At 41.8% G+C, this 25,690-nt stretch overlaps 1 protein-coding gene across 3 annotated transcripts in view; it reads right to left on the reverse strand.

Moving 5' to 3' along the window:
• Positions 1-25,690, reverse strand: part of scaper (S-phase cyclin A-associated protein in the ER) — a 283,244-nt gene that overhangs the window by 20,428 nt on the left and 237,126 nt on the right. For all 3 annotated transcript variants that reach the window (XM_048520699.2, XM_048520701.2, XM_048520702.2), the window contains one exon: positions 25,049-25,198. In XM_048520699.2, the coding sequence (XP_048376656.2) occupies positions 25,049-25,198 (150 nt within the window). The remainder of the gene's footprint in view (positions 1-25,048; positions 25,199-25,690) is intronic.

A 25,690-nucleotide genomic window follows, 5' to 3' on the forward strand; every position in this document is an offset into this window, starting at 1 on the left:
ATGGCAGGCTATGTAATAACAAGGTTTGGCGTGTGGGTAGGGGGCCCTAACATTATTGAACTCGCTATTGAGTCCAGAGGGTTGCAGCATCCCCAAGTGGAAAGTGAGGTTTTGTTCTTCCAGCTTGCACTGAGCTTTGCTGGAACACTGCAGCAAACCTGGCCAAGAAATTTCGGCTAGGAACAGGGTGGCGTGTTAAAGTGGCAGGCAACTGGAAACTCAGGGTCTTTTTCGCAAGCAGAAAGCAGATGTCCTGTGAAGTGGCCATCCAGTCTACACTTCGTTTCCTCAGTGTACAGGTGACCACATTGTGAGTAGTGAATGCAGTAGACTAGATTCTGGGAAGTGCAGTTGAAGTGTTGTTTCACCTGCAAGGTATATTTGGGCCCCTGGACAGTGGGGAGGGAAGAGGTAAAGAGGCAAGTATTACACCTTCACTGGTTGTAGGGGAAAGTGTTGTAGGCCTGTGGGGGTGCAGTTGGGAGTGAAGGAAGAGTGAACCAGGGTGTCCAGGAGAGAACGGTCCCTGCAGAAGGCAGACAAGGGAGGGGAGGGGAGTATGCATCTGGTGGTGGCATCAGAAATGGCGTCTGATGATTTTCCGAATGTGGATGCTGGTGGGATGGTCGGTATGGACCAGGAGAACCCTATTGTTGTTGCGGGAGGGAAGACAAGGGGTGAGGGCAGAAGTGTGGGAGATTGGTCAGACCTGGTTGAGGACCCTGTCAACAGTGGTGCTGGGGAATCTTTGGTTGAGGAAGAAGGTGGGCATTTCAGAGGCTCCTTTGTCGAAGCTGGCCTCATCTGAACATATGCGAAGGAGATGGAGGAACTGAGAACAGGATGATGTCTTGACAGGAATCAGGGTGCGAGGATGCATAATCCAGGCAGCTGTAGGAATTGGTGGGTTTATAGTGGATATGAGTGGCCAGTTTATCCCCAGAAATGGTAACAGAGATGTCGAGGAACTCACCAACATTTCTGGCTCAGCCTTGCTGCAGTGTTCCAGCAAAGCTCGGTGCAAGCTGGCAACATCTCACTTTCCGCTTGGGGACCCTACAGCCCTCTGGACTCAATATCAAGTTCAATAATTTTGGGGCCTACACTTACTCTCACATTTCCTAGGCCCCCTACCCCACACTCCAGGCCTTGTTATCAGATAGCCTGGCATTACACACTACCTATTGTTAGCTATTTACCAGTCCCCATTAACAGCTGATCACCCTCCGAGCCAGACAGTTATCAACTCCTTTGTCTATCCAACTGCTCCTCTCTCTCTTTGGGCTACTATTGTTTACTTCCTACTCTACACTCCTCCCAATCTTCTGCGTATAAACCGACATTTTCCTAGCCACCATCAGTTCTGAGGAAGGGTGACCAGACCTGAAACGTTAACTCTGATTTACTCTGCTGAACTTTTCCAGCAACTTCTGTTTTTGTTCCTGATTTACAGCATCTGCAATTCTTTCAGTTTTTACACTTTGGAGCAAAGTCTTGATACAGTATTGCTGAACTTCTATCTCTTGTATTTTTTTGTCTTTCAAAGAAGCATTTTTAAAATCTGTCAAATATATAATTTTAAATTGACAAAGCACATAAGGGGCCTTTGGAAATTTAGGGACAGCTAAATTTAATATTTGACATGTTGTATTATTTTCTAATACTGCTACAGCCTCCAAAAGCTCCTTCCCTCTGGTCACACAAAGCAACACATAACAGATGCAATGTACAAAGCAATACATTAATGCCAGAATTTCTTTGAACAGAAAAGGACAATGGGGTTAATGTCGAATGCGTAGGATTTTTCATACTTGCTGGTAGACAGTTTCACTTTAAAGATGCAAGATCTGCAGTATTTCCCCTCTGCACATACATAAACAAAACCCAAGCAGAGGCACTGAATCAGCAGAATGTGTCACAATTTGGGCCTTTATCCTGCTCTTAGATCAATTCTACATTGCTTTATTGTTCCGCCAGTGCTTATATTAGCATTGAGATGCAAAGGCTGTTCCAGAGTCTCTAAATAGTAAGATTCATGTAACCTTTTGAAACTTGCACTGATGTCTCTCCAGCATATGATTGACAAGATAGCGGGCAAGGGAATGCAAAGAATGAGATTTTATTCCAGTTTAGAAAGAGCTACATTTCTGTATTTATAGAAATTGTAGTTTCTTTCAATAATAAAATATTTATCATGACTGAGATTTGATCCCTGGCTTGAGTCAACTTAGTGGGTTCAGATAAAACAACACATGGGAGGGTTACAAATATCCTTCAGTCAGGGAGAAGTAAATTACCCAATAAATGATTGCCATGCAATAACCTTTGCTGGGAAAAAGGAAGGAGGTTTTTTGAAGATACCAGGATTATGGTTTACTGTGATGCTTTCAATGAAAAATGAGTCTGCTGATACTCACTGTCTGAATATGCATATGTTGAATTGCTAGGAGGGTGACATACTAGAGACCTGTACTACACGAAGCAAAGATTAGTGGCTTCAACAAGGTGAAGGGAATAAAACTGGACACCCACCTGCATAATATGGAAATATGGTGGGGTGCATCTGCGTTGGGTGGAAATTATTCAAAACTACTTCTTCCTCATTAAATCAACAATTTTCAAGTGCAATGAAGCCAACCATTCAAAAATAGTGTTTTTATTTAACCCCTTTTAGATTTTTAAGGTCATGAGTCCACAACGTGGCATATTGTAAAGAATTAAAAATTGAAAGTGTACCTTAAAGGAGAATAACTGGATTTCACTTTCAAATAGCTTGAATAGTCTCAATCGGTTGAATGGCCTCCTTCTTTGAGATACGGACTATTCTATGATCTTACAAGGCAGCCTGAACAACATTTTCATTCTATCTTTGCATCCAACAGCACAGATTTCGAAAAATTTTGCCAGTCTTCCACTCGACCTCCTCGTTTATTGCTTGTAAAAGGCATTCCCAGACATGAGAATGCTTAAAATGGAAGTTGCTGCTGGTGGTGAGAAGGTTGACCATCAGGTGAAAAGGAGGGTCATTTCACTCACTGATGTGTTTCTGGCCTTAGTACAATGCCTCTCCCAGTCAGGACAGACCTAATGTTGTGGCATTATGTAACATTGCAATACATAGGAATTAAGGGTTATGGTGAGTGTGCGCGTAAGTGGAGCTGCATCTCAAAGATCAGCCATGATCTTATTAAATGGCGGGGCAGGTTCGAGGGGTCAGATGGCCTATTCCTGCTCCTTGTTCTTATATCATATTTGAATGTTGACCTTTATTGTTTGATACAGTCAGAGTTCATTTTGTTGAAAAGAATAGAGCTGAAACATAAAATAACTTGTTCCATTTGTTAAAATCTTAAACAAAATATTAAGTAAAATAATTGCATTCTTTTACGTACAAGATAAATTTTCTGTTTCTGGACCTGAAAATGTTATGTGGACTGATAACTTGAGCTGTCTTCCATAACTTAAACTGGAAGTGAGTCACTTGGAATTGTTAGTTGGGAAGTTTATTTGTTTTAGAAATCCCACATTTAAAGGATGACAATCTAAATAAATTTACCAAGGTCCAAGCTTTCAGTGCTGAATGTATCATGCTTTGCGTGCGGACTTAAAAATGTTTAGTGACTAGTGTGGAAGTCTTCTGAACTAAATATTTGTGCAATGTTGATCCATCTCTGTGATTAAAGGTCAGTTAAAATGCAGACTTTCAAATAACAGAAATATTTATGTTACAAATAAATCTATCACCTTAATGATGATCTTTTCCATTATCACTCTTCTCTTGACATTTTTCTAATATTGTTAACATTTTAATCATATCATTTGCAGTTTTAACGAAGGGTATATACCCGAAACGCCACAACTCATCCTATGTCTTCCCAGTGTAGCATGATCTGCCAAGTAATTCTGACAATTGCAAGTTTTATTTTATACATGCATATTAGATGCTTGAAATACAATGGAATGTCCCAAGGTGCCACACAGGAGGATTAATGTACACTGAACAGGAAGCAGGACAGAAGTTAGAGATTACCATAATTGTTTATACAGACTGATAGTGCTTAGCAAACAAGTAGGAATTATTGAGAGGAATAGCATTAAGTCAAATTGCACCAGGTCTGAAAAGTTGTTTGAACACTTCCGGATAATTCACGAATGAAAAGTGGAGTTGATTAAAAATAGAGACGGTATCACTCTTTGGATTTTGCAGTTCCCATACAAAGGAGTGTTGGACATCAGGGGTATGCAGCCAAAGCTGGAAGCAGTCAACAATGGAGGTTTGAATTATAAGGAGAGGCCGGATAGGCTGGGACATTTTCACTGCAGCGTAGGAGGTTGAGAGATTTACAAAATAATGAGGGGTGAACGGTAAGTGTCTTTTCCCTAGGGAGGGGGATTTCAAGACTAAGGGGTGCATTTTTAAGGTGAAGAAGAGAAAGATTTAAAAAAGAAATGAGGGGCATTTTTTTAAAAACACAGCGTGGTTCATATGTGGAATGAACTTCCAGAGGAGTGGTGGATGTAGGTACGGTAACAACATTTAAAAGATATTTAAATAGGTACATGAATAGGAACGTACGGAGGGATATGGGTCAAATGTAAGCAGGTGAGACAAGTTTGGGATTACGGCCAGCAGGGTCTGGCTGGGCTGAAGGATCTGTTTCCACGCTGCACGACAAGGATGGGTCACTTAAAGTGTCTCATGCATGTATCGCCAAGGACAGCCAGAGTACTTTCATCCTTATAGGTGGCCAGCACAGCATTTGAGAGCTGGCTTTAAATTTAATATTCATACATTAAAGTTGGGGCAGTTCATACCAACTAAACCCAAGCAGAGGCTTGATTCATCATTTATTTAGAATTCATGATATTTTAATTCATTTGTAGATATATTTGGTGATTGTTTTGCTAATACAGGCAAATTAAAACTATCCATTCACCTCCAATATTTAAAGAGGTAGGCTGTTCAAACTCCAATGAAGTTGTCTCACTGCCCCTTCTGATTTTTACTGTGCATTGACTCTAATTTGGATATTTTCCCATGGGTGCCAGCAGCCATTTGGTGTTTTGGCCAAATAAGCTATAATTTAAACCAATGCAGTGAATACCACAAGGCTAACTAAATACAAGGGCATTACATTTGAACATTGCGCACACAGTCCAGAAGTAAGAGTGATCAATAATATGTCTTGATAGTTGAAGGGCACTGATAACTGTGTCATCCTGACTGCTGTCTTTGTTGGGATCAAGTAACCAGATGAGGAACTGGCCCTTACTGAGTTTTGTGAACAATAAATACCATGACTTTTTCTTTGTAGTTTATGGCTTATTGTTTCTTAGTTCTATAATGTCAATGCATTACTCATTAGTTCCCAAAGTTTGAAAAATGAAGTCACCACAGAACTGTCTGGTAACTGGGTGCAGCAGTGACATTGAAAAATGCTGCTCTTGGTTGCCAGACGAGATCAAGGGTTACGCAGTCAGCACCTTGCAACACTTTTACAAATTAACAATATGCATTTTTTTCTTAATGAATATGCAAAGGTCACCAATTCCCACTGTGGTCATTCTGACAAACTTAATTCTTGTCCTGAACAAAAGCAGATTCATCTGTCATTCTAGTAATTTAATCATTTCAGTTTAATTCAATTATCCAATATAATATGTAAATGAAATGAACAATTGCCTTAGCATACTAATTGCATTCATCAGAATAATTAAATCAGAGCAGACTGGAAAATGTAACAGAACCATCATAAAAGTGAAGCAGATTCTTTAATTAAAGCTACAAAAATTTAATTAGGAACCGTAATCTACCCTTAAAGTGCTGAAAAACTCCAGCATGATAAGACACATTACTCTTATTACATAGTTTTCCCTTCTGAATCTATACTCGACATTGTGGGACCTCTTTCACTTAGATAAAAGACAACCAACTGTGGCAGATTGCAGCTGGCTGCAAGCGCTTGCTTACAAGCTAATTATTCAGAGCTCCAAACCTGCTGGCACAATAACCTTTAGGCCACTGAGAGATGTCAGGCTCTGCTATTACATTTTAAAAATCACTACAATGCTTGTTCAAGAAAAAAATGAATGCTTTGTGACATATGTTACGTCCATTTATTCTGTTCTGAGGACTGCAGATGTTGCCATTTCAAAATATTTATCAAACATCATGTAAGAAGTAAAGCTTCTTTTTTTAGTTTATGTTTATTAGCTTGCACAGAAATCTGAGTTACACTTCAAAACTATGCTGAATATCTTCATGAGATTACAGCAAATGTAACTGTTTCTAAATATCATTAATTAATCAATTCTCCAAGTATGACCAATCTCTCTTTACCTTTAAAATCCTTAAATAACTTGTCACCTCCCAAGATCCTTGTCTACAACATTCAGAATTTTATGTGTGAATTTCTTCAGTTCGGTTGTCATGACTACGCAGCACTAAACTGATGTCAAAAGTGGCATTCATTCGCGTTGCATTGTCCCTCTTGTATTTAACACAGCTAATGACACCTATTGTCCTTGAATGTATTTCCTCCATTGTCCAGCACAGTGGAATTACTTTAGTAACTTGTTCCTAGTCACAGCATATGTAGCATAAGGCTCCGGTGTCAATCTTTACACTTGTTATCTTAGGCTCTTAAGGGGCCATTCTTGACCTCATCTCTTTCTCATCTCTACACTTTTGCTGACAGAATCCACAAACATGTTGTCAACATCCACTTGTATGCTGATGACACTAACTCTATGTTGTCAGGCTGCTTGTTTAACATTGTGTCTTGGTCAAGGCATAATTACTTTGCTACTTTATACCTAAGATTTTGTACCTTGGCACCTTATGCCCAAAATGGTGCCATGAATGGCAATACTGTACACTTTTCACTGTACTCTTGTATCCCTGCACTTGAGTACATGTGACAATAAAATCCAATTCTAAATTCTAATTTAGTCCAGCTAAATACTGAAGATCAATGTAATCTCCTTTAGCTCTGGCACAACACACACACAGCTGCGACAATGACACATTCCTGTCCTGACCAGTCACAGGTTGAACCATATTGCTTGGAATCTTAATATCTTACTTAATCCTGTTCTACACTGGCAACTCCAAATCTTTTGCATAACTCAGTCACAACCCAGTCTAGTTCCATCATGTAACATTGCTTACTGCAGCATTTGCCATGGCCTATTTATTTCTAAAGCTCTCCTCCATGTCTTTGACAACCTAAGATTCAACTATTCAAACCTCAGCTTATCTAAACTGCTGTTCATCCAGCTGGACAGTTGGTTTATGAATTCAGCTGAGGTAACACTGAAGGAATCTCCCTCTCAGCCTGTCCCCTCACGTGAGGAGTGGTGACTCTCAGGTTAAACCAACACCAGTCATCACTGTCTTTCTCTAACAAGCAAAGAGCCCCATGGTATGGCAAGACTAAGGCAACTTTACATCTAACAAGTTTCAGGTTTCCATCACCCTACCCTTTCACCAAAAATGTACTCCATATTGCCTCTCCTTCTGTGCCTTAAATTTAAAATTTCTACTTTTAAATTAATCATGGCCTTGCCACTTCTCTCTGTAACTTCCTCTGGCCCTCCAACTTGACCCACTGCAGTATTTTCCAATCCCTTCATTCTAGCTTCTGGCACATCATCTGCTTTTTAACTCAAAAACTGATGTACCTGCGCCTTCGGGCCTGACCATCATGGATTGGGAACTCCTCCCCAACTGAAAATGAACAACAAAGTGCCATTTTAGTGACACCTGCTATTACCAAGGACATTAAAAGTGACCAACAAAAAAATCCACAGGATCTAAACAGGTCCTGAAAATAGTAAGAAAAAAACCCAAAGAATTGCTTGAAATCAAAAACAGAAATTCCTGGAAAAACTCAATAGGTCTGGCAGCATCTATGGCGAGGCAGCAGAGTTAAAGTTGCATATCCAGTGGAAACAAAAAAAAATACAAAATATTAAAAGGGAGAAAATAAGCTTTGAGGCTGAACTGGCAAGCAATGTAAAACTGGTCAGGAAGAACATTAAAAGAAAATATATATAGGGGCTAAAGTGAAACAAAAGGTCATTTCAAAAATGAGGTCAGGGAAAATAATAATGGCAGAGGAGTTGAATAAATACTTTGCAGCAGCTTTCACGGTAAAGCACACTAAAAATATGCCAAAAATTCAAAATCAAGGGGCAAAAGGAGGGAGAAGATAAACACAGTTACTATCACTGGATATAAAATAATAGGGAAACAAATACGGCTAAAGACAAGACAGACCCATGGACCTGATGGGTTGCAATCTTAGATATTATAGGAAGTAGCTACAGAGATATTAGACGCACTGCTTCCACCAATTTTTAAATTCTGGGAAGTTCCAGAAGATTGGAAAATCAGAAATAATTCAAATTAATTTTACTTCAAAATGGGAACAAAAGTTAGGTAACACTAGGTCATAAAATTGGGAGAGGTGATGGCCTAATGGTATTATTGCTAGACTATTGCTAATTCAGAGACCCAGGTAATGTTCTCGTGTCAAATCCCACCATGGCAGGTGGTGGCATTTGAATTCAATAAAGAATTTGGAATTATGAGTCAAACAATGATGATAAAACCATTGTCGATTGCCAGGAAAAACCCATCTGATTCACGAATGTCCATTATGGAAGGAAATCTCCTGTCCTTACTTGAACAGGCCTACATATGACTGCAGACCAACAGCAATGTAGTTGACTCTTAACTGTCCTCTGGGAAATTATGGGATGGGGAAATAAATGCTGGCCTAGTCAGAGATGCCCACATCCTGTGAGTAAATTGGAAAAAAAAAGTGCTGGAGAAACTCAGCAGGTTTGGGAGCATCTGTGGAAAGAGAAACAGAGAAGTTCCAGTTCAAAAGATAATGAAATTGCCAGACCTGCTGAAATTTTCCAGCACTTACTGTTTTAATTTTAGAATTCCAGCATTTGGAGCATTTTGTTTTTATAACAATAGCCAGCAAGTTTAACATGTGTCATTGGGAAATGTGAGAGTCCACAATAAAGAATTTTACAGTAGAGCATTTAGAAGTGCATAACACAATGAAGTAGAGTCAGCTCTGGTTTAATGAAGGGCAAAACATGCACAACAAAATATATTACAATTCTTTGAAGAGTTAACAAACAGGATAGATAAAGGGGTATCATCAGTTGCAATATATTTAGACTTCCAAAAGACATTTGATAATATACCATTATTCAGCTACTAAATAAGATAACAGCCCATGGTGTTGGGGTTAGTGTTTTATCACAATCAGAGGATGGGCAAATGAACAGAAGGCAGAGTTGAGATAAAGGGCCATTTTCAAGATGACAACCTTTAAAACAGTGGAATGCCACACCTTGAGATTAAGGATAACATTATGGTTGTACTTCGCGAGGATATTCTTCGGAGAAGATCCAATGAAGTTATATGGGTAGAATTCAGGAATAAGAAAGGGATGATCACCTTATTGAGATTGTACTATTGGCCCCGAATAGTCACTGGGAAACTGAGAAGCAAATATGGAAGGAGATTTCAGATATCTGTAAGAAGAATAGGGTAATGGTAGGGAATTTTAACTTTTCAAACATAGATGGAACTGCCACAGTGTTAAGGGCTTGGAGGACAGGAATTTGTTCAGTGTGTACAAGAAAATTTTCCTCTTCAATATGAGGATTTACTTACTTGAGAAGGAGCAAAATTTGATTTTCTCTTGGGAAATAAGGTAGGGCAAATGACTGAGGTGTCTTTGGGGCAATGATCATAATTCTATTAGCTTTAAAATAGTTATGAAAACAACAAACCTGATCTAAAAGTTAAGTTGCTGAATTGGGGTAAGGCCAATTTTGATGATATTAGACAAGAGCTTTCAAAAGTTGATCAGTGGAGATTGTTCACAGGTAAATGGAAGGTTGGAAAATGGGAGGCCTTCAAAAAATGAGATAGAGTTCAGAGATTGCATCTTCCTATTCACGTGAAGGGCAAGGTTCGTAGGCACAGGGAATGATGGATAACTAGAATAATTGATGCTCTGGACAAGAAAACGGGGGTATATGTCAGTTTTGACAGCTGGGATCAAGCGAATCCCCCAGAGGAGTGCAAGGCCAGTAGCAGTATACTTTAGAGGTAAATCATGAAGGCATAAAGGGGACATGAGATAGCTTTAGCAAACAGGGTGAAGGAAAATCCAAAGAGATTCTACAAATACATTGAGGGAAAAAGAGAAATTAGGGACAGAATAGGAGCCCTTAAAGATCCACATGGCTGTCTATGCGTGGAATCACAGGAGATGGGCGAGACACTAAATGAATATTTTGTGCCATATATTGTGCAGAAGAACATGGAAGCTAGGGAACTTGGGGAAATAAAGTGTGACGTCTCGGAAAGTGTCCATATTTCAATAGTAGTAATACTGGAGGTTTTAAAATGCATAAAGGTAGATAAATCCGGGGGACCTGATCAGGTGTATTGCAGAACTTTGTGGGAAACTAGGGACAAGATTGCTGGACTCCTTGCTGAGATATTTGTACCAGTGATAGCCATGGGTGATGTGCTCCAAGACTGGAGGGTGGCTATTATGGTGTTACTAATTAAGAAAGGAGGTAAGGAAAAGCCAGGGAACTATAGGCGAGTGAGCCTGACCTCAATAGCAGTTAAGTTGTTTAGGGACAGGATTTACACGAATTTGGAAAGGTAAGGACTGATTAGGGACATTCAATATGGCTTTGTGTGTGTGCTTAGATAAATGTGAACTGTTGCACTTTGGTAAGGCAAATCAGGAAGGATTTATACACTTAGAGGGTCCAAACAAGGAGACGTTGGGTTGCAGGTTCATGCTAAATTATCTAGAGTCTAATGTTGTGTAGGTCAGATGGATGAGCCATGGGAAATGCAGGTTACAGGGATAGGATGGGGGCGGGGTGAGTCTGGGTGGGAAGCTCTTCGGAGAGTTGGTGGGATTTGATGGGCCAAATGGTCTGTTTCCACACTGTAGCGATTCAACATTGATGTTTTTACACTGAAGAGAAATATTCATTTTGCTGCTTGGGTTTATGATTGATTATTCTTGCGTCAGTGTGTTCTGATGGGAACAGTAGCAAAGAAACAGGGAGAATCCTGGAATTAGTTTTTATATAGTTGCCAGAAAAATCTGATTGCGATCTGGGAGTTCTGCACTGAAGAATTATATATGTTGCAACTTGTTTTTTAGTGGATAACTGCTTCAAGGCCTCCTGCCAAAGCTGATAGTTAACAAATTCTAAAGCAAACAAGATGAAAAGGAAACAAAAAGTTAAATTTTCCCTTAAGTTGTTATCTGAAAGATCAAGGGAAACCTATTATCAAAGGAGTTGTAATAGATGTAGAATCTATCAATGGTAGACCTAAACTACCCACTGGACTAGTAAAACAACCAGTGAGTGAAGCAACATAAAACCTAAATTATAAAAGGCAGAAGGGAACTAGTAGTACTTATGTGTTTGTGTTTCCCTCAACTTATAATTTTCTTTTTCCGCTGAACTCATGTGGCATATATTTACATAGAAAATTATACAGAATTTGTAGTACAGGAAAAAAACACTTGGCCTTACTGTCCTAAGCCAGTGTTAATGTTCCAAATGGGACTCCTCCTGCTCTACTTTTAATCCTGGGTGGAAACCTGTTTGCAGGGTCGGTGCATACTCGATGTGCTGAATGGCCTCTGTCTGCACTATAGAGATTCTATTAACATGACCAGCATACATTCAACAGCATCTTGCTTCTGGCTGTGGGCATGTTGCAGCAGCATTTCAACGACTGGTGTCTCTGCCCAAGCCTACCTATGACCACAGTCTCTGCTTTCCACTCAGCAACTTGTCAAATACCAGCAGTTAATGGCTGGTTAGACATATTCCAGGCATGTACTTTTCTAATCAGAGCTTTATTTCAACTTTTGCACCGCACAACTTCAATCACATGAATTACTTGTTCCCTACACAGTCAAGTGTTCACTCAATTATCCCTTATTCAACTCAACTGACTGGCTGACGGTTCACTCCAGGTTCACCCTCATGAACATGAACATCTGAAAATACGTCCCCAAAATAATAAGAAACAATAAAACGTGGAGCTGGAGGAACGCAGCAGGCCAGGCAGCATCAGAAGAGCAGGAAAGTTGACGTTTTGGATCAGGACCTTCTTCAGAAATGGGAAGGGGGAATGGGAGCTAGGAAATAAACATAGAGGGAGGGTGGGCTGTGGAAGCTAGGTGGCATGGTGATAGGTGAGCACAAGTATGGAGTGGCCGGGATTGGTCAGCGGGATGAGTGAGCCAGATAGGTGGGAGAGAAGATGTACAGGTTGTATTAAGTCAAGGAAGCAGGCATGAGAGGGAGGGTAGGACATGGGATGAGGCAAGGGGTGGGGAGATTTTAAAACTGGTGAATTCCATGTTTAGGCCATCAAGCCTTGACTGTGCCTTTTACCCCCCTGTTCCAGGAACTCCCCACAGGAGGCCATACATGGCCTCCACTTCCTCCAAGACTTCCAATTCCCTGGTCCCCAACACCTCATCTTCACTATGGACATGCAATCCCTGTACACTTGTATCCCCAATGCTAAAAGCCCTCTGCTTCTTCCTCTCCCACAGGCCCAACTCCTCCATTAATACCTTATCTACTTAACAGAACTTGTTCTTACCCTGAACAATGTCTCTGTTAACTTCTCCCACTTCTACAAACTAAGGGGTGGCCATGGACACCTGCACAGACCCAAGCCATGCAGGCCTGTTCGCAGGATATGTGGAACAGTCACTCTTCTGCTGCCACACTGGCATTATCCCCCAGCAGCTCCTCCGCTGCTACATCGATGACTGAATCGGCGCTGCTTCCTGCTACCATTAGGAGCTTAAACAGTTCATCAACTTTACTAACACATTTAACACCAACCTCAAATTCACCTAGACCATCTCCGATACCTCCATCTCTTTCCTGGACCCCTCTGTCTTCATCTCTGGTAAGCACCTCAACAGTGACATCCACTTCAAGCCCACTGACTCCCATAGCCACCTGGGCTACACCTACTCTCACCCACCCTCAAGGCAATCCCCTTATCCCAATTCATCCGCCTCCACCACATCTGCTCTCAAGATGAGGCGTTCCACTCCCAAACATCCCAGATGTCCTCCGATTTCAAGGACCGCAACTTTCCCCACTCGGTTGATCAAAAATATCCTCGACCGCATCTCGTGCATTATCTGCACTTCTGCCCTCAAGCCCTCTCCCCCTAACAAAAATGAAGACAGAATTCCTCTTGTCCTCACGTATCAGCCTCGAAACCTCTGTATTCAGTGTATCATTCTCTACTACATCTGCCACCTACAGTCCGATCCCACGACTGAAGAGATATTTTCCTCCCCACCCCTATTTGCTTTTCGTAGGGACTGCTCACTCTACAACTCCCTCATCCACTACACACTCCCTACGAGCCTCACCACTCCCGGCACCTTTCCCTGCAACTGCAGGAAGTGCTTTACCTGCCCTTACACCTCCCCCTCATCTCCATTCAAGGCCCAAAGCAAACCTTTCAAATCAGACAGAGGTTCACTTGTAGGTTACGTGGAACAGTCCCTCTTCCGCACCTACACAGGCCCCAAACCCCACCTCTTCCTCCGGTACATTGATGACTGTATCGGCGCCACCTCTTGCTCCCCAGAGGAGCTCGAACAGTTCATCCACTTCACCAACACCTTCCACCCCAACCTTCAGTTCACCTGGGCCATCTCCAGCACATCCCTCACCTTCCTGGACCTCTCAGTCTCCATCTCAGGCAACCAGCTTGTAACTGATGTCCATTTCAAGCCCACCGACTCCCACAGCCACCTAGAATACACCTCCTCCCACCCACCCTCCTGCAAAAATTCCATCCCCTATTCCCAATTCCTCCGCCTCCGCCGCATCTGCTCCCACGATAAGACATTCCACTCCCGCACATCCCAGATGTCCAAGTTCTTTAAGGACCGCAACTTTCCCCCCACAGTGATCGAGAACGCCCTTGACCGCATCTCCCGTATTTCCCGCAACACATCCCTCACACCCCGCCCCCGCCACAACCGCCCTAAGAGGATCCCCCTCGTTCTCACACACCACCCCACCAACCTCTGGATACAACGCATCATCCTCCGACACTTTCGCCATTTACAATCTGACCCCACCACCCAAGACATTTTTCCATCCCCACCCCTGTCTGCTTTCCGGAGAGACCACTCTCTCCGTGACTCCCTTGTTCGCTCCACACTGCCCTCCAACCCCACCACACCCGGCACCTTCCCCTGCAACCGCAGGAAATGCTACACTTGTCCCCACACCTCCTCCCTCACCCCTATCCCAGGCCCCAAGATGACATTCCACATTAAGCAGAGGTTCACCTGCACATCTGCCAATGTGGTATACTGCATTCACTGTACCCAGTGTGGCTTCCTCTACATTGGGGAAACCAAGCGGAGGCTTGGAGACCGCTTTGCAGAACACCTCCGCTCAGTTCGCAACAAACAACTGCACCTCCCAGTCGCAAACCATTTCCACTCCCCCTCCCAATCTCTAGATGATATGTCCATCATGGGCCTCCTGCACTGCCACAATGATGCCACCCAAAGGTTGCAGGAACAGCAACTCATATTCCGCCTGGGAACCCTGCAGGCTAATGGTATCAATGTGGACTTCACCAGTTTCAATATCTCCCCTTCCCCTACTGCATCCCTAAACCAGCCCAGTTCGTCCCCTCCCCCCACTGCACCACACAACCAGCCCAGCTCTTCCCCCCCACCCACCGCATCCCAAAACCAGTCCAACCTGTCTCTGCCTCCCTAACCGGTTCTTCCTCTCACCCATCCCTTCCTCCCACCCCAAGCCGCACCCCCATCTACCTACTAACCTCATCCCACCTCCTTGACCTGTCCGTCTTCCCTGGACTGACCTATCCCCACCCTACCTCCCCACCTATACTCTCTCCACCTATCTTCTTTACTCTCCATCTTCGGTCCGCCTCCCCCTCTCTCCCTATTTATTCCAGTTCCCTCTCCCCATCCCCCTCTCTGAAGAAGGGTCCAGGCCCGAAATGTCAGCTTTTGTGCTCCTGGGATGCTGCTTGGCCTGCTGTGTTCGTCCAGCCTCACATTTTATTATCTTGGAATTCTCCAGCATCTGCAGTTTCCATTATCTCAGAGGTTCACTTGTACATCTGCCAACTTGGTCTACTGTATCCACTGCTCCCGATGGGGCCTTCTGTACATCGGTGAGACTAAGCATACGCTTTGAGAATGTATTATAGAGCATCTGCATTCTATATGCAAAAAAATGACAACACCTTCCAGTTGTCAATCATTTTAACAGCCCTTCCCATTGCCTGGGTGACATGTCCATCCTGGGCCTCCTCCAGTGCCACAATGACACCACCTGTAAACTGGAGGAGCACCACCTCATATTCCACCTCGGGAACTCACAACCCGATGGACTAAACATAGAATTCACCAGTTTTAAAATATCCCCACCCCGGGCCTCATCCCATGTCCAACCCTCCATCTCATGCCTGCCTCTTTGAACCTGACCTAACCTGTCCATCTTCTCTCCCACCTATCTGCCCTACCCAGCTCATTGACCAATCCCTACCACTCCATACGCGCACTCACCTATCACCAGCCCCATCCCTCCTCTCTCTATTTATTTCACAGCTCCCTTACCCCTCCCATCTCTGAAGAAGGATCCTGACCCGAAACAGCAACTTTCCTGCTCCCCTGATGTTGCCTGGCCTGTTGTGTTCCTCTAGCTCCACACTGTCTCTGATACCACCATCTGCAGTTCTTGCTGTCCCTGAGAAGATCAAGATCAGAGGAAACATTATCCAAAAATTAAATCCAAGCACTAGCTGGGGATTAAGGATATTTAGTCTTCATACTGTGACCTTGTTATCTCCAGCTGAAAAGTTTTACGTGTGGTCAGACAGCAACCACAGAAAACACTTGGGCTCTGTTCTCAACAAATCAAATCAAATCAAATCAAATAATCAACACCTGTAACAATGGCTCCCGGTCCCAACTAATACTTTACCTCTTGAAATGCATCAGAAGGTAAAAACACTGTTTGAGTTTGACTGCAAAGAAGTCAACCCAGAATTATCAATTCACCCAGACCTTCGGATATGCAAGTCAAGTCGTCTAAACCTTTGAGTTCTGTGAATGCTTTGAGTTGCAGGTTTTGACAAAAAGGGAAAATGAAGCAATGCCTGGGTTGACACCAACATCACAACGATGATCCAGTAAGCGCTCTGGCAGTCAAACTTTCAGAGGTCCACCTCCTGCAATACAGTACAGTCAAAGAGATCCACAATCTCCATACACAGACATCATTGCTCCTCCACAAATGGAAAGTCAAAGAAATGCCCAATAGGCCACTGTAGTCACCCAGATCAGTTCAGTTCAATGCACTGAACTAGTATGGCTAAGTCTGTTGTAGTATTCAGGCAATCCACTGAATGAGGTGCTCAGATTTAACTGCTTAACAAACATAGACATGTCAAGCTGCAAGATCTCAAAATGCAAGAAGCAGAAAACAATCTTCTCTTTCTTTCTCCCGCACTGACTTGTTTAGCTTCTCTTGTAAGTCATTTATAATATTCACCCCAACTATTCTACAGAGTGGCAAATTACAGAATGTCACCACTTCAGAGAAAATAATTTTCTGCTGGCTTTCAATACGATTTCATTAGTGACTCTCACATTAATAGCCCCTAGTACTGAACTCCTTCATATGTATAAATACCTTATCCGCATCTATCTACCTTATCAAGGCCATTCATAATTGTAAATACCTCTTAGATCACTTATCAGTCCTCCCTTTCCCAGAGTAAAGAACACCAGACTATTGAGTAATTTTTGTTCATTTCAACAAGCAACAGCTGGTACTTCACCAATGATTGAGTAGACAGGGGTAATTTATTCAGATGGTGGAAGTGGGTTTGAGGTTGAGTGGGGTATGCTCCAATTTGGGGGAAACACACTCCCTCTTACTTCCTCAGCTACATCTGCGCACACTTGCTTGGTTGGGACAGATGGTCCTCTCTCTCCTGTCCTTGAGTGTGCTCACCTCACTTCAGTTACCCAGATTCTGCAGAAGGCACTCTGAACAAGACAAGAGTTAGAGAAAAAAACCTTAGAAGTTAGGGGTTAGCCTTGTTGGATCTCCTCTTCACTCCTAGGCGTCTGCTGCCAAAAATTCCAAATGATGATGAATGTTACAATGGTATGAGTAAATTAAATATTCATATGACCAGTGATGGCACAGTTTTGTATGAGCTAGCTGGGTTCTTGGTCATCATAATACAGAGTTGTGCCACAATCATCATCATCAGTTAGGATCTTACCTGACAAATGGTAGACATTGTTATAAAGGTTACCAGGAGCTCTAGGTGATAGGTTTGGATCCTTCAAAATCCAGTTCTGCTTTTCCCAGCTCAAATCCTGATGACCTTATCAGGTCAGATAGAATTTAAATCAGTTTTCAGCATTCGCTCTTTATGACTATTAGTGAGCTCTTCTGAAGTCAGGCACTTTTCCTTCTAATTAGAAATAGTTCCTTCAACAGATGGATATTTTGTCTCATCCTTCCTCCCTAATTGGCTGGGAATCCTAAAGGCTGACTGACTATTAATTGGTTTGCTCTACTAAAGAGCAACCCCAAAGCACATCATCAAAGGAACGATTTGTGAACCTGAAAATGTTCATGGGATTGTTTCAAGGAATTAAGTTAATAAGATTCTACCCACAGTAACTACGTTAGCTAGCTGTGGAGGGTAACAAATCTAAATATGACATTACCCAGTCTCCTGATGCAATTCACACTTTGAAGCACGTCGTCAGCAAATCCCGGCTGAACATTACATTCCTGAGCCCAAAGCCAGAGGCCAATATCGTATCCCACCAACAATCCTACAGCTGAGTTTTGCTACTTCAGGGCAGACCATGAGGGACGAAAGATATTTTGGTTTCTGCACGTCTTTAAGATCAACAATCTGCTCCCTTTTGACTTTCAATTCATTTCTACAACCAGTTACAGTTAAATGCACCAGTGGAATAACAAAAGCAATACAGCAGAACTGAAATCAACACTTGGCAAGTAGAATGTGAACCAAAAACAGAAATTGCTGGAAAAGCTCAGCAGGTCTGGTAGCATCTGTGAATTGAGTTAACGTTTCAGGTCTGGCGACCTTCCTCAATGTTCTGCTGAACCTTCCCAGCAATTTCTTCTTATCAACATGCGCCGTTCTTTCAGTTATTTTCTAAGTAGAATGTGATGCCAAGAAAATACATTTCAGTATGGGGGATTATTATATGTCAGAGATTACACTACTACATTACACTTCTGCTCAATTCAAAAACATCAATTTGAGCCGTTTTTACATGCTGTCATTGAAAGAGATGCACAATGAAGAAATAGAGAGTTTCAAATGGATGCAAATATATACCTACAGCTGCAAACTGCAATTATTTTCTTCCAAAGAAACATGCCAAAAAAATTAAGTTTCAAGCAATTAAGAGCAAGAATTTCAAAATGTTCAAAGGAGATGTGTTGAAAGTTGACTACTTGTGTCTGCAGGTCATAATGCAATTATTAAAGACAGATTCTCTGCTGCACCCACACCTCCAATTCTGTCATCATGTGTACATTCAACACTGCAGCTGTCTAAATTGATGCCTAGCAATTAGTTAAAGTCAAAAACTTGCAGTTTCTTTATCATTTGGCAAATGCTAACGCTTCCTGGTGACCATACCCCAAATGTTTCTCTATGATCATACAAATGGACAACCACCACCCACCCCCTCCCAGAAAATTAGTGGTGTCAATATTAATGTATTAATTGGAAGGCATCAGGATTATAAGTTGTGACACAGGCATGGGTTAGGGCTTTGGGTATGAGACAAAAAGAAGAATATGGCCTTTGATTTTGCAGAAATAGCAGCAAATCAGGATAGCAATAAAGTTTAAGTTCTGCACCATTAAAATGGATTAACTGGAGTATTGTAGGTGTCAAAACTTGCATTGTCAGGTATTAACAGATAGAACACTGAAGTCAAATTTTTATTTGCTTAGAAAATTGTATTTACACAATTCATACCATGCGCTTCCAATATTACAGACTTTCTTCAATCTGTTCCTACAGAAATTGTGTTCAATCAACCTGTTTGGACATGTTGTAATACATCGCTGGGGCGAGATGTGGGGCGAGATGTGAACCTGAACCTTCTGTCCCAGAGACAATACAGTGTGGAGCTGGAGGAACGCAACAAGGCAGGCAGCATCACAGGAGCAGGAAGGTTTTGGGTCAGGGCCCTTCTTCACAAATAGGGAAGGGGGATGGAGCTGGGAAATAAATAGAGGGGAGGGGTGGGGATGGGGAACGTGGGTGGGTTGGTGATAGGTCAGTGCAGGTAGGGAGTGGTAAGAATTGCTCAGTGAGGTGGGAGGGGCAGATAGGTGGGAGAGAAGACAGGCAGGTTTGTTTCAGGTCAAGGAGAGGGGGATGAAAGAGCGCGTTGGACATGGGATGAGGCTGGGGGTGGGGAGACTTTAAAATAGGAACTGGGAGGAGTTAAAGGAGAAGTTGTTCAGGGTAATGACGAATTTGGTTAAGCGGATGAGGGTGTCCGTGAAGAGAGACTGGTTGGGCCTGCAGGAGAGGAAGAAGTGGAGGCCTTTTAGGCCATCTGTGTGGGGAGTGCAAGTGTATAGGGATTGGATGTCCATAGTGAAGATGAGGTATTGTGGGTCAGGGAATTCGAAGCAGAAGGCAGAGGGCGTGCCTGGTGTACTGGACATAGGTGGGGAGTTCCTGAACCAGGGGGCAAAAGACAGAGTCGAGGTAAGCAGAGATGAGCTCAGTGAGTCAGGAACAGGCAGAGTCAGTGGGTTGGCCAGAGCCGTCAGATTTGTGGATTTAGGGAAGGAGACAGAAATGGACAGTGGAGGGTGGTGTGGGGGAATGATGAGGTCGAAGGCTCTGTGTGGGAGGTCACCGGAGGGTCCCTTCCCCAGCCCCAGTCCCACCCCTCCTCTATTTATTTCCCATTTCCCTTCTCCCTCCCTATTTCTGAAGAAGGGTCCCAAACTGAAACTTCAACTTTCCTGCTCCTCTGATGTTGCCTGGTTTGCTGTGTTCCTCCAGCTCTACACTGTATTGTGTTTGACTCCAGCATCTGCAATTCTTGCTATGTTCTGGCCCAGAGGTTGGGACACTACCTCTAGGTCACAAGACCTCAGTTTATACCAACAAAAACATAGGTGAGTCCCCAAATAACAGCCTACAATAGAATACAATTAACATCCAATTGATATATAATTAACAATCTGCTGGAAACAGCGTATAATCTAAATAGAAATTAGATGTTAAATGAGGCTGTGAATTCATTGCCAATTTCTAACATCCGAGTGGTAAGAAGGATTTGCTCACTTTCAGTAGGAAAGTATATAATTTTTTTTTTAAGAACTTTAACCTCATGTAGTGGAATACTTGTGCTTGTCGAGATTTGACTTCAATTGTATTATTACTTCTTTTGTCAAGTACTGGATTTGACCGGCGCACATTTGGAATTTCTTAAATTTCATTGAAAGCCATTGCGACACCAGAACCTGAAGATGAGTCAACCCAAGTTTTACCTCATCCCAGTTTCTACACTTACTGAGACTCCACTGTATTAACATGCAAGATATTTGTTTGGGGTTAGGTAATTTTTAAGAAAAAGGGCATTACCACCAATTTGTTTTTGTCACTAGTCCCTCAAGAAACAAGGTGATGGCCTAGTAGTATTGTTGCTGGACCGTTAGCCCAGAGACTCGGGTATTATTTTGAGGACCTGGGTTCAAATCCCACAAAAGACAGATGGGAATTTGAATTCAATAAACATCTTTAAACAAGGAGTCTAATGATGACTATGAAACCATTCTCAACTGTCAGGAAAAACACATCTGGCTTACTAATGCCCTTTAAAGCAGGAAACTGCAGTCCTTACCTGGTCTGGCCTACATATCACTTCAGACCAACAGTAATGAGATTGATTCTTCACTGGCCCGAATGGGGATGGGCATAAATACTGCCGAGCCAGAGATGCTCACATCCAATGAATAAATTAAAAAATGCTCTGTTGATGTACAAAGCTGACAGCAATTGATCAACAGCTCATTTAAAACTGTCCTTACAATAATGGCTGCTTATAATCATAGGATCTATAACAAAACATGGTTGTCATAGTCTAGTCTCCAATTTTGATTCGTGGGCAACAATTCTCATTACATGAGTTGGGTCAGAAGGGCCTGTTTCCATGCTGTAGGACTATTTAAGTGAGAAGGTGCCAGAAACCTGGGCAACTGCTCTTCAAAAATCATTGTGCAAAATATTAGATGAAGGTCCTTTCTGTCCTCAGGTAGACAAAGATCCCCTGTACTCTTAAGATGGAGAATGTAGAATTCTCCTAGTGGCTTGACCAACATCTAACCCTCAACAAATATTAACCAGAAAGAAGAATACCTGGTCATTCTTCTCGATGTTATTTATGAAACGTTGATTGCGTGAATGTCACTTGTCACCTATCATGCCAAGTCTGAGTGCTGTCTTGGTCTTGCTGTGTGCACACAGACTATTTCAGTGGCAACTGTACTGTAGATCATACAATCGACTGTGAACATCACCACTGCTGAGCTAATGCTTGAGCAGGGTCTGGGGCATTGTGGGTTGCTCAATGGTATTACAAACAGGCAGTCCAAAATGTATAATTTTTTTTGAAACTGCATTGAAACCAAAGCAAAAAATCTGCCTCCAATCTTTTGGGACAGCAGCTAACCATGTCAGGACCAATGACCCCGCACAACATGAAATGGCTTACCTAACATCTGCCTCCACCGCAATACTGCACTCCCTGAGCCTTAAGAGCAACATATACATGCCATTTGGGTGGCATCGCGGCTCAGTGGTTAGCACTGCTGCCGTACAGCTCCAGGTTTGATTTCACCCTTGGGCGTTTCCATGTTGTACATCTCTAATTGTATGGGTTTCCTACAGGTGCCCTGGTTTCCTTCCACAGTCCAAAGATGTGCAGGTTAGGCAGATTGGCCATACTAAATTTCCCATATTGTCTGGGTGTGTGCAGGCTAGCTAGGTGGATTAACCATGTGAGATGTAGGGTTATAGGGATAGAGTAGTGGGTGGGTCTGGGTGGAGTGCTCTTCAGAGGGTCAGTGTGCACACAATGGGCCGAATGGCCTGCATCCACACTGTTGGGTTTCTATAATTTGAGTTAGATTATATGAATACCATTTTCAAACTCTGTAGGTAAATTTCCTTTGTTGTGGTTTTCCATGCACCAACGTCTCCAGTATACAGCTTCTATTCAATGTTTTAGGCACTGAAAAGGGAGGTGCACAATACCTTAAATGGAAAGGTAAAAATGCATAAAACCTGTTAAACTCTTTACAGGAGTGTGCCATAATAATAAAATAAAGAAAAGGTGATAGAATGGGTGTTACTGAGTTCGAGGGATGACTTGAACCACTGGGGGGGACATGGACTAAAGATTTGGATGTCAAAAGATTGCTAACCCATGCAAACTAAGATTTGTATCCAGAGTCAATCTGCTGGTTGGAATGTTGATAAAAGTTTATATTCATCAGTGTCCAGAAAGACACAAAGCGACTGTTGGTGATTTACACAGTACAGGCAAAGACACGTTTATCTCGAGTAGGTTGGAAATAAAAAAAGGATTCATGTCATTGTTTAACACAGTCTTCTTGAATTTTGTTCATTGGATATGGCTATCACTAGCTGGGTCTGCATTTATTGCCCATCCCTAATAACCAGACGGCATTTAAGTGTCAACCACTTTGCAGTGAGTCTGGAGTCATGTGTGGGCCAAACTAGGCGAGACAATAATGAGTTAAATAGGTTTATATAATAACCAATAATGGTTACATGGTCAATATTAGGCTGGATTTTTAAAAATCCCATATATTATATAGAGTTCAAATTGTATCACTTGCAATCGTGGGATTTGAAATTAATGTCCCCAGTCTATTAATTGTCCAGTGACTTTATGACTAAACCATGACCTTTCATTTTCTTATAATGACATCCAATCCAATACAACACAATCAGAGATAAATTCAGTCATTTGCTCAATCTTAATACATCCAAGCAGGGAAGATCCCAAAGTCAAACAAAATCAGAATCGCTAGAGAAACTTAGCAGGTCTGGCAGCATGTGTAAAGACAAAGTAGAGTTAACGTTTTGGATCCAAGTGAGGGGACTCAGTGTACAGTCCAATCTGTGTGGAGTTTGCATGCTCTCCCAGTGTCTGCATGGGTTTCCTCCCACAGTACAAACACGATTAAGCCAATGTAAAAAGTAAAGTTATGGGTTAGGTTGGAAGCACTTCAGACAGTCAGTGCAGACTCAATAGGCTGAATGACCTCCTTCCACACTGGAGCGGAGGATTCTATGACTCTTTTTTAGAACTTTGTTCTGAAGAAGGCTCACTGTTCCCAAATCTTTAACCCTGATTTCTCTCCACAGATGCTGCCAGACCTGCTGAGTCCTTTATTTTATTAAGATCACGTTGCTCACTCATTCTTGCAGCTAATATTCTTGAAAGGATTTCAGGATTGTCATTGCAACTCCTATTCTTGGAAGTCTATGCTCTGTGTTATCACTCACTGCATGAAGAAGAATTTTCACATATTGTTCCAAAAATCTAAGCTCTTTACTAGCTTGAACATATTCTCCTTGTCCTGCTCTTGCAAGTTAACGTAAACCAGGTTAGCAAATTCACCCAATCTCTGAACATCATTTTAAAAAAGAAAAGTCCTGCTAAAATACACCAGGAGAAAAGAAAACATGATAGGTATACCTTCCACCTTCATACGCAAGGAAACAGAATCATGCTTTCTTTTTCAGAATTGTTATTTTCTGTTCTACATTTTTTTTAAGTCAAGGATCTTGGTGTGAGCTCACTACCTCTGAACTACAGTTGAACAGAGATCAGGTTCAGCAAATAGAAAAGTCATTCTTTAGATCCTTTTTAATAAGTTTCCCAATAATATGCCATTGTAATCTTTTATATTTAAAGAAATGTTTATTGTACATTTTATAAAGTATATTTTCCATTTTTGATAAATCTGTCTTTATTAACAAGTAAATTATAAATAAAAGTTCAATTACAAAGAGGTTTCATCAACATACATGCATATAAGTGAAGCAGCTCAAAAGACTTGTGCTAAAATTTTGACATGCATATTTTCTTGTCAGTTTTATTCGAATATGTGTTTTTGCAGCTGTTCTGACAATGTACTCACAAGAACTGGGAGGCGTTAATGTGTCAACTGAATTAATATCAGTCATAATATAAACGTCTAGGGTGATGCATAGCTAGAAGTCTTAGTGTTAATCAAGTCCCATTATTCATACTATGATGATATTCAGTAACTTTTTAAGACCACAAGATGTCGGAACAGCAGTAGGCCATTCAGCTCTTCAAGTTTGTTCCACCATTCAATGAAATGGCTGTTCAGAACAAACCAAAGAAAGCAAGAGAAACATGCATTTAAATGACACTATATTTTGACAGGAAATTCTTCATGTACCATACTTTGGGATATTCAAGAATCATAAAACATGCATAAATACAGGTAATCCCAAAGAAGTAAAGATGAAACCCTGGGTTTATGCACAAGTTCCTGACAGGAGTTGGGATTTTTTGGTTTCTAATCTCTTTATAGAATAGAATAATTGTCTTTAAAGAAGTTAACAAAAATGTTTGGTAAAACAGACTTACTTAAGGAAATTACGAACATTTAAAAAGCAAGGAAAGAAGAAATTACAGCAAAACAATGAGCTCATTGAAGCAAACCAGTTAAAACTGCCAAAGCAATCTTTTGGAAAACTGGTATTTTACCACTTGATAGGGAAGGTTGTTGCTCTTTTCTTTTGAGCCCTCACTGCTCTGTGATTATCGCTTACCTGGTTGTCAGGATGGTTTACAGTGAAATAACCCACGCAGATGATGACCTCATGCAGCAGGTCCTCACAGGTATGATGGTAACAGTACCACAGTAGTGAGCTGACAATGTGGCGGAATGCCAGAGACAGGCCCTCAGCGCCACACACAGCCTATCAGAATAAAAAAAGTATGAGCGAGTGAGAAGGGGGTGTAGAAGGGTAATGTATAGAAAGGCAGAGAGAGGGAATAAAGAAAGATTAAATCAAGCTCTATTGCAACTGAAAAAGGTATTGCGTATATGTTTGTAAATGATTCATAAGTGGTTCAACCACACACATAACAACGTAGGAAATAAAAGGAGAATTCAACTCCTTGAGCATATTCTGTCACACACCTAGATTGTAGCTGATCTTCTACCTCAAAACCGTTTTCCTACACTATCCACATATCCATTGATGTCTTTAGTGTCTTAATTTGGCAATTAGAGAAGCACGATTGTTATTTATCTGCTTGGTTCATTTTTATTTTTCTCTGTTAAGCTCTTTCTTTTCTCTCTCAATTTTTCTTATTCTCCTCCCACCTTTTGAAAGCACCAATTCTTGCTGGGGTATGGTTCTATGGGCAGTGATTGCTATCCAAAAGCTTCCTGAGTAGTGATTCTT

Source organism: Stegostoma tigrinum, chromosome 36 (genome assembly GCF_030684315.1).
Source record: "Stegostoma tigrinum isolate sSteTig4 chromosome 36, sSteTig4.hap1, whole genome shotgun sequence".
NCBI lineage: Eukaryota > Metazoa > Chordata > Chondrichthyes > Orectolobiformes > Stegostomatidae > Stegostoma > Stegostoma tigrinum.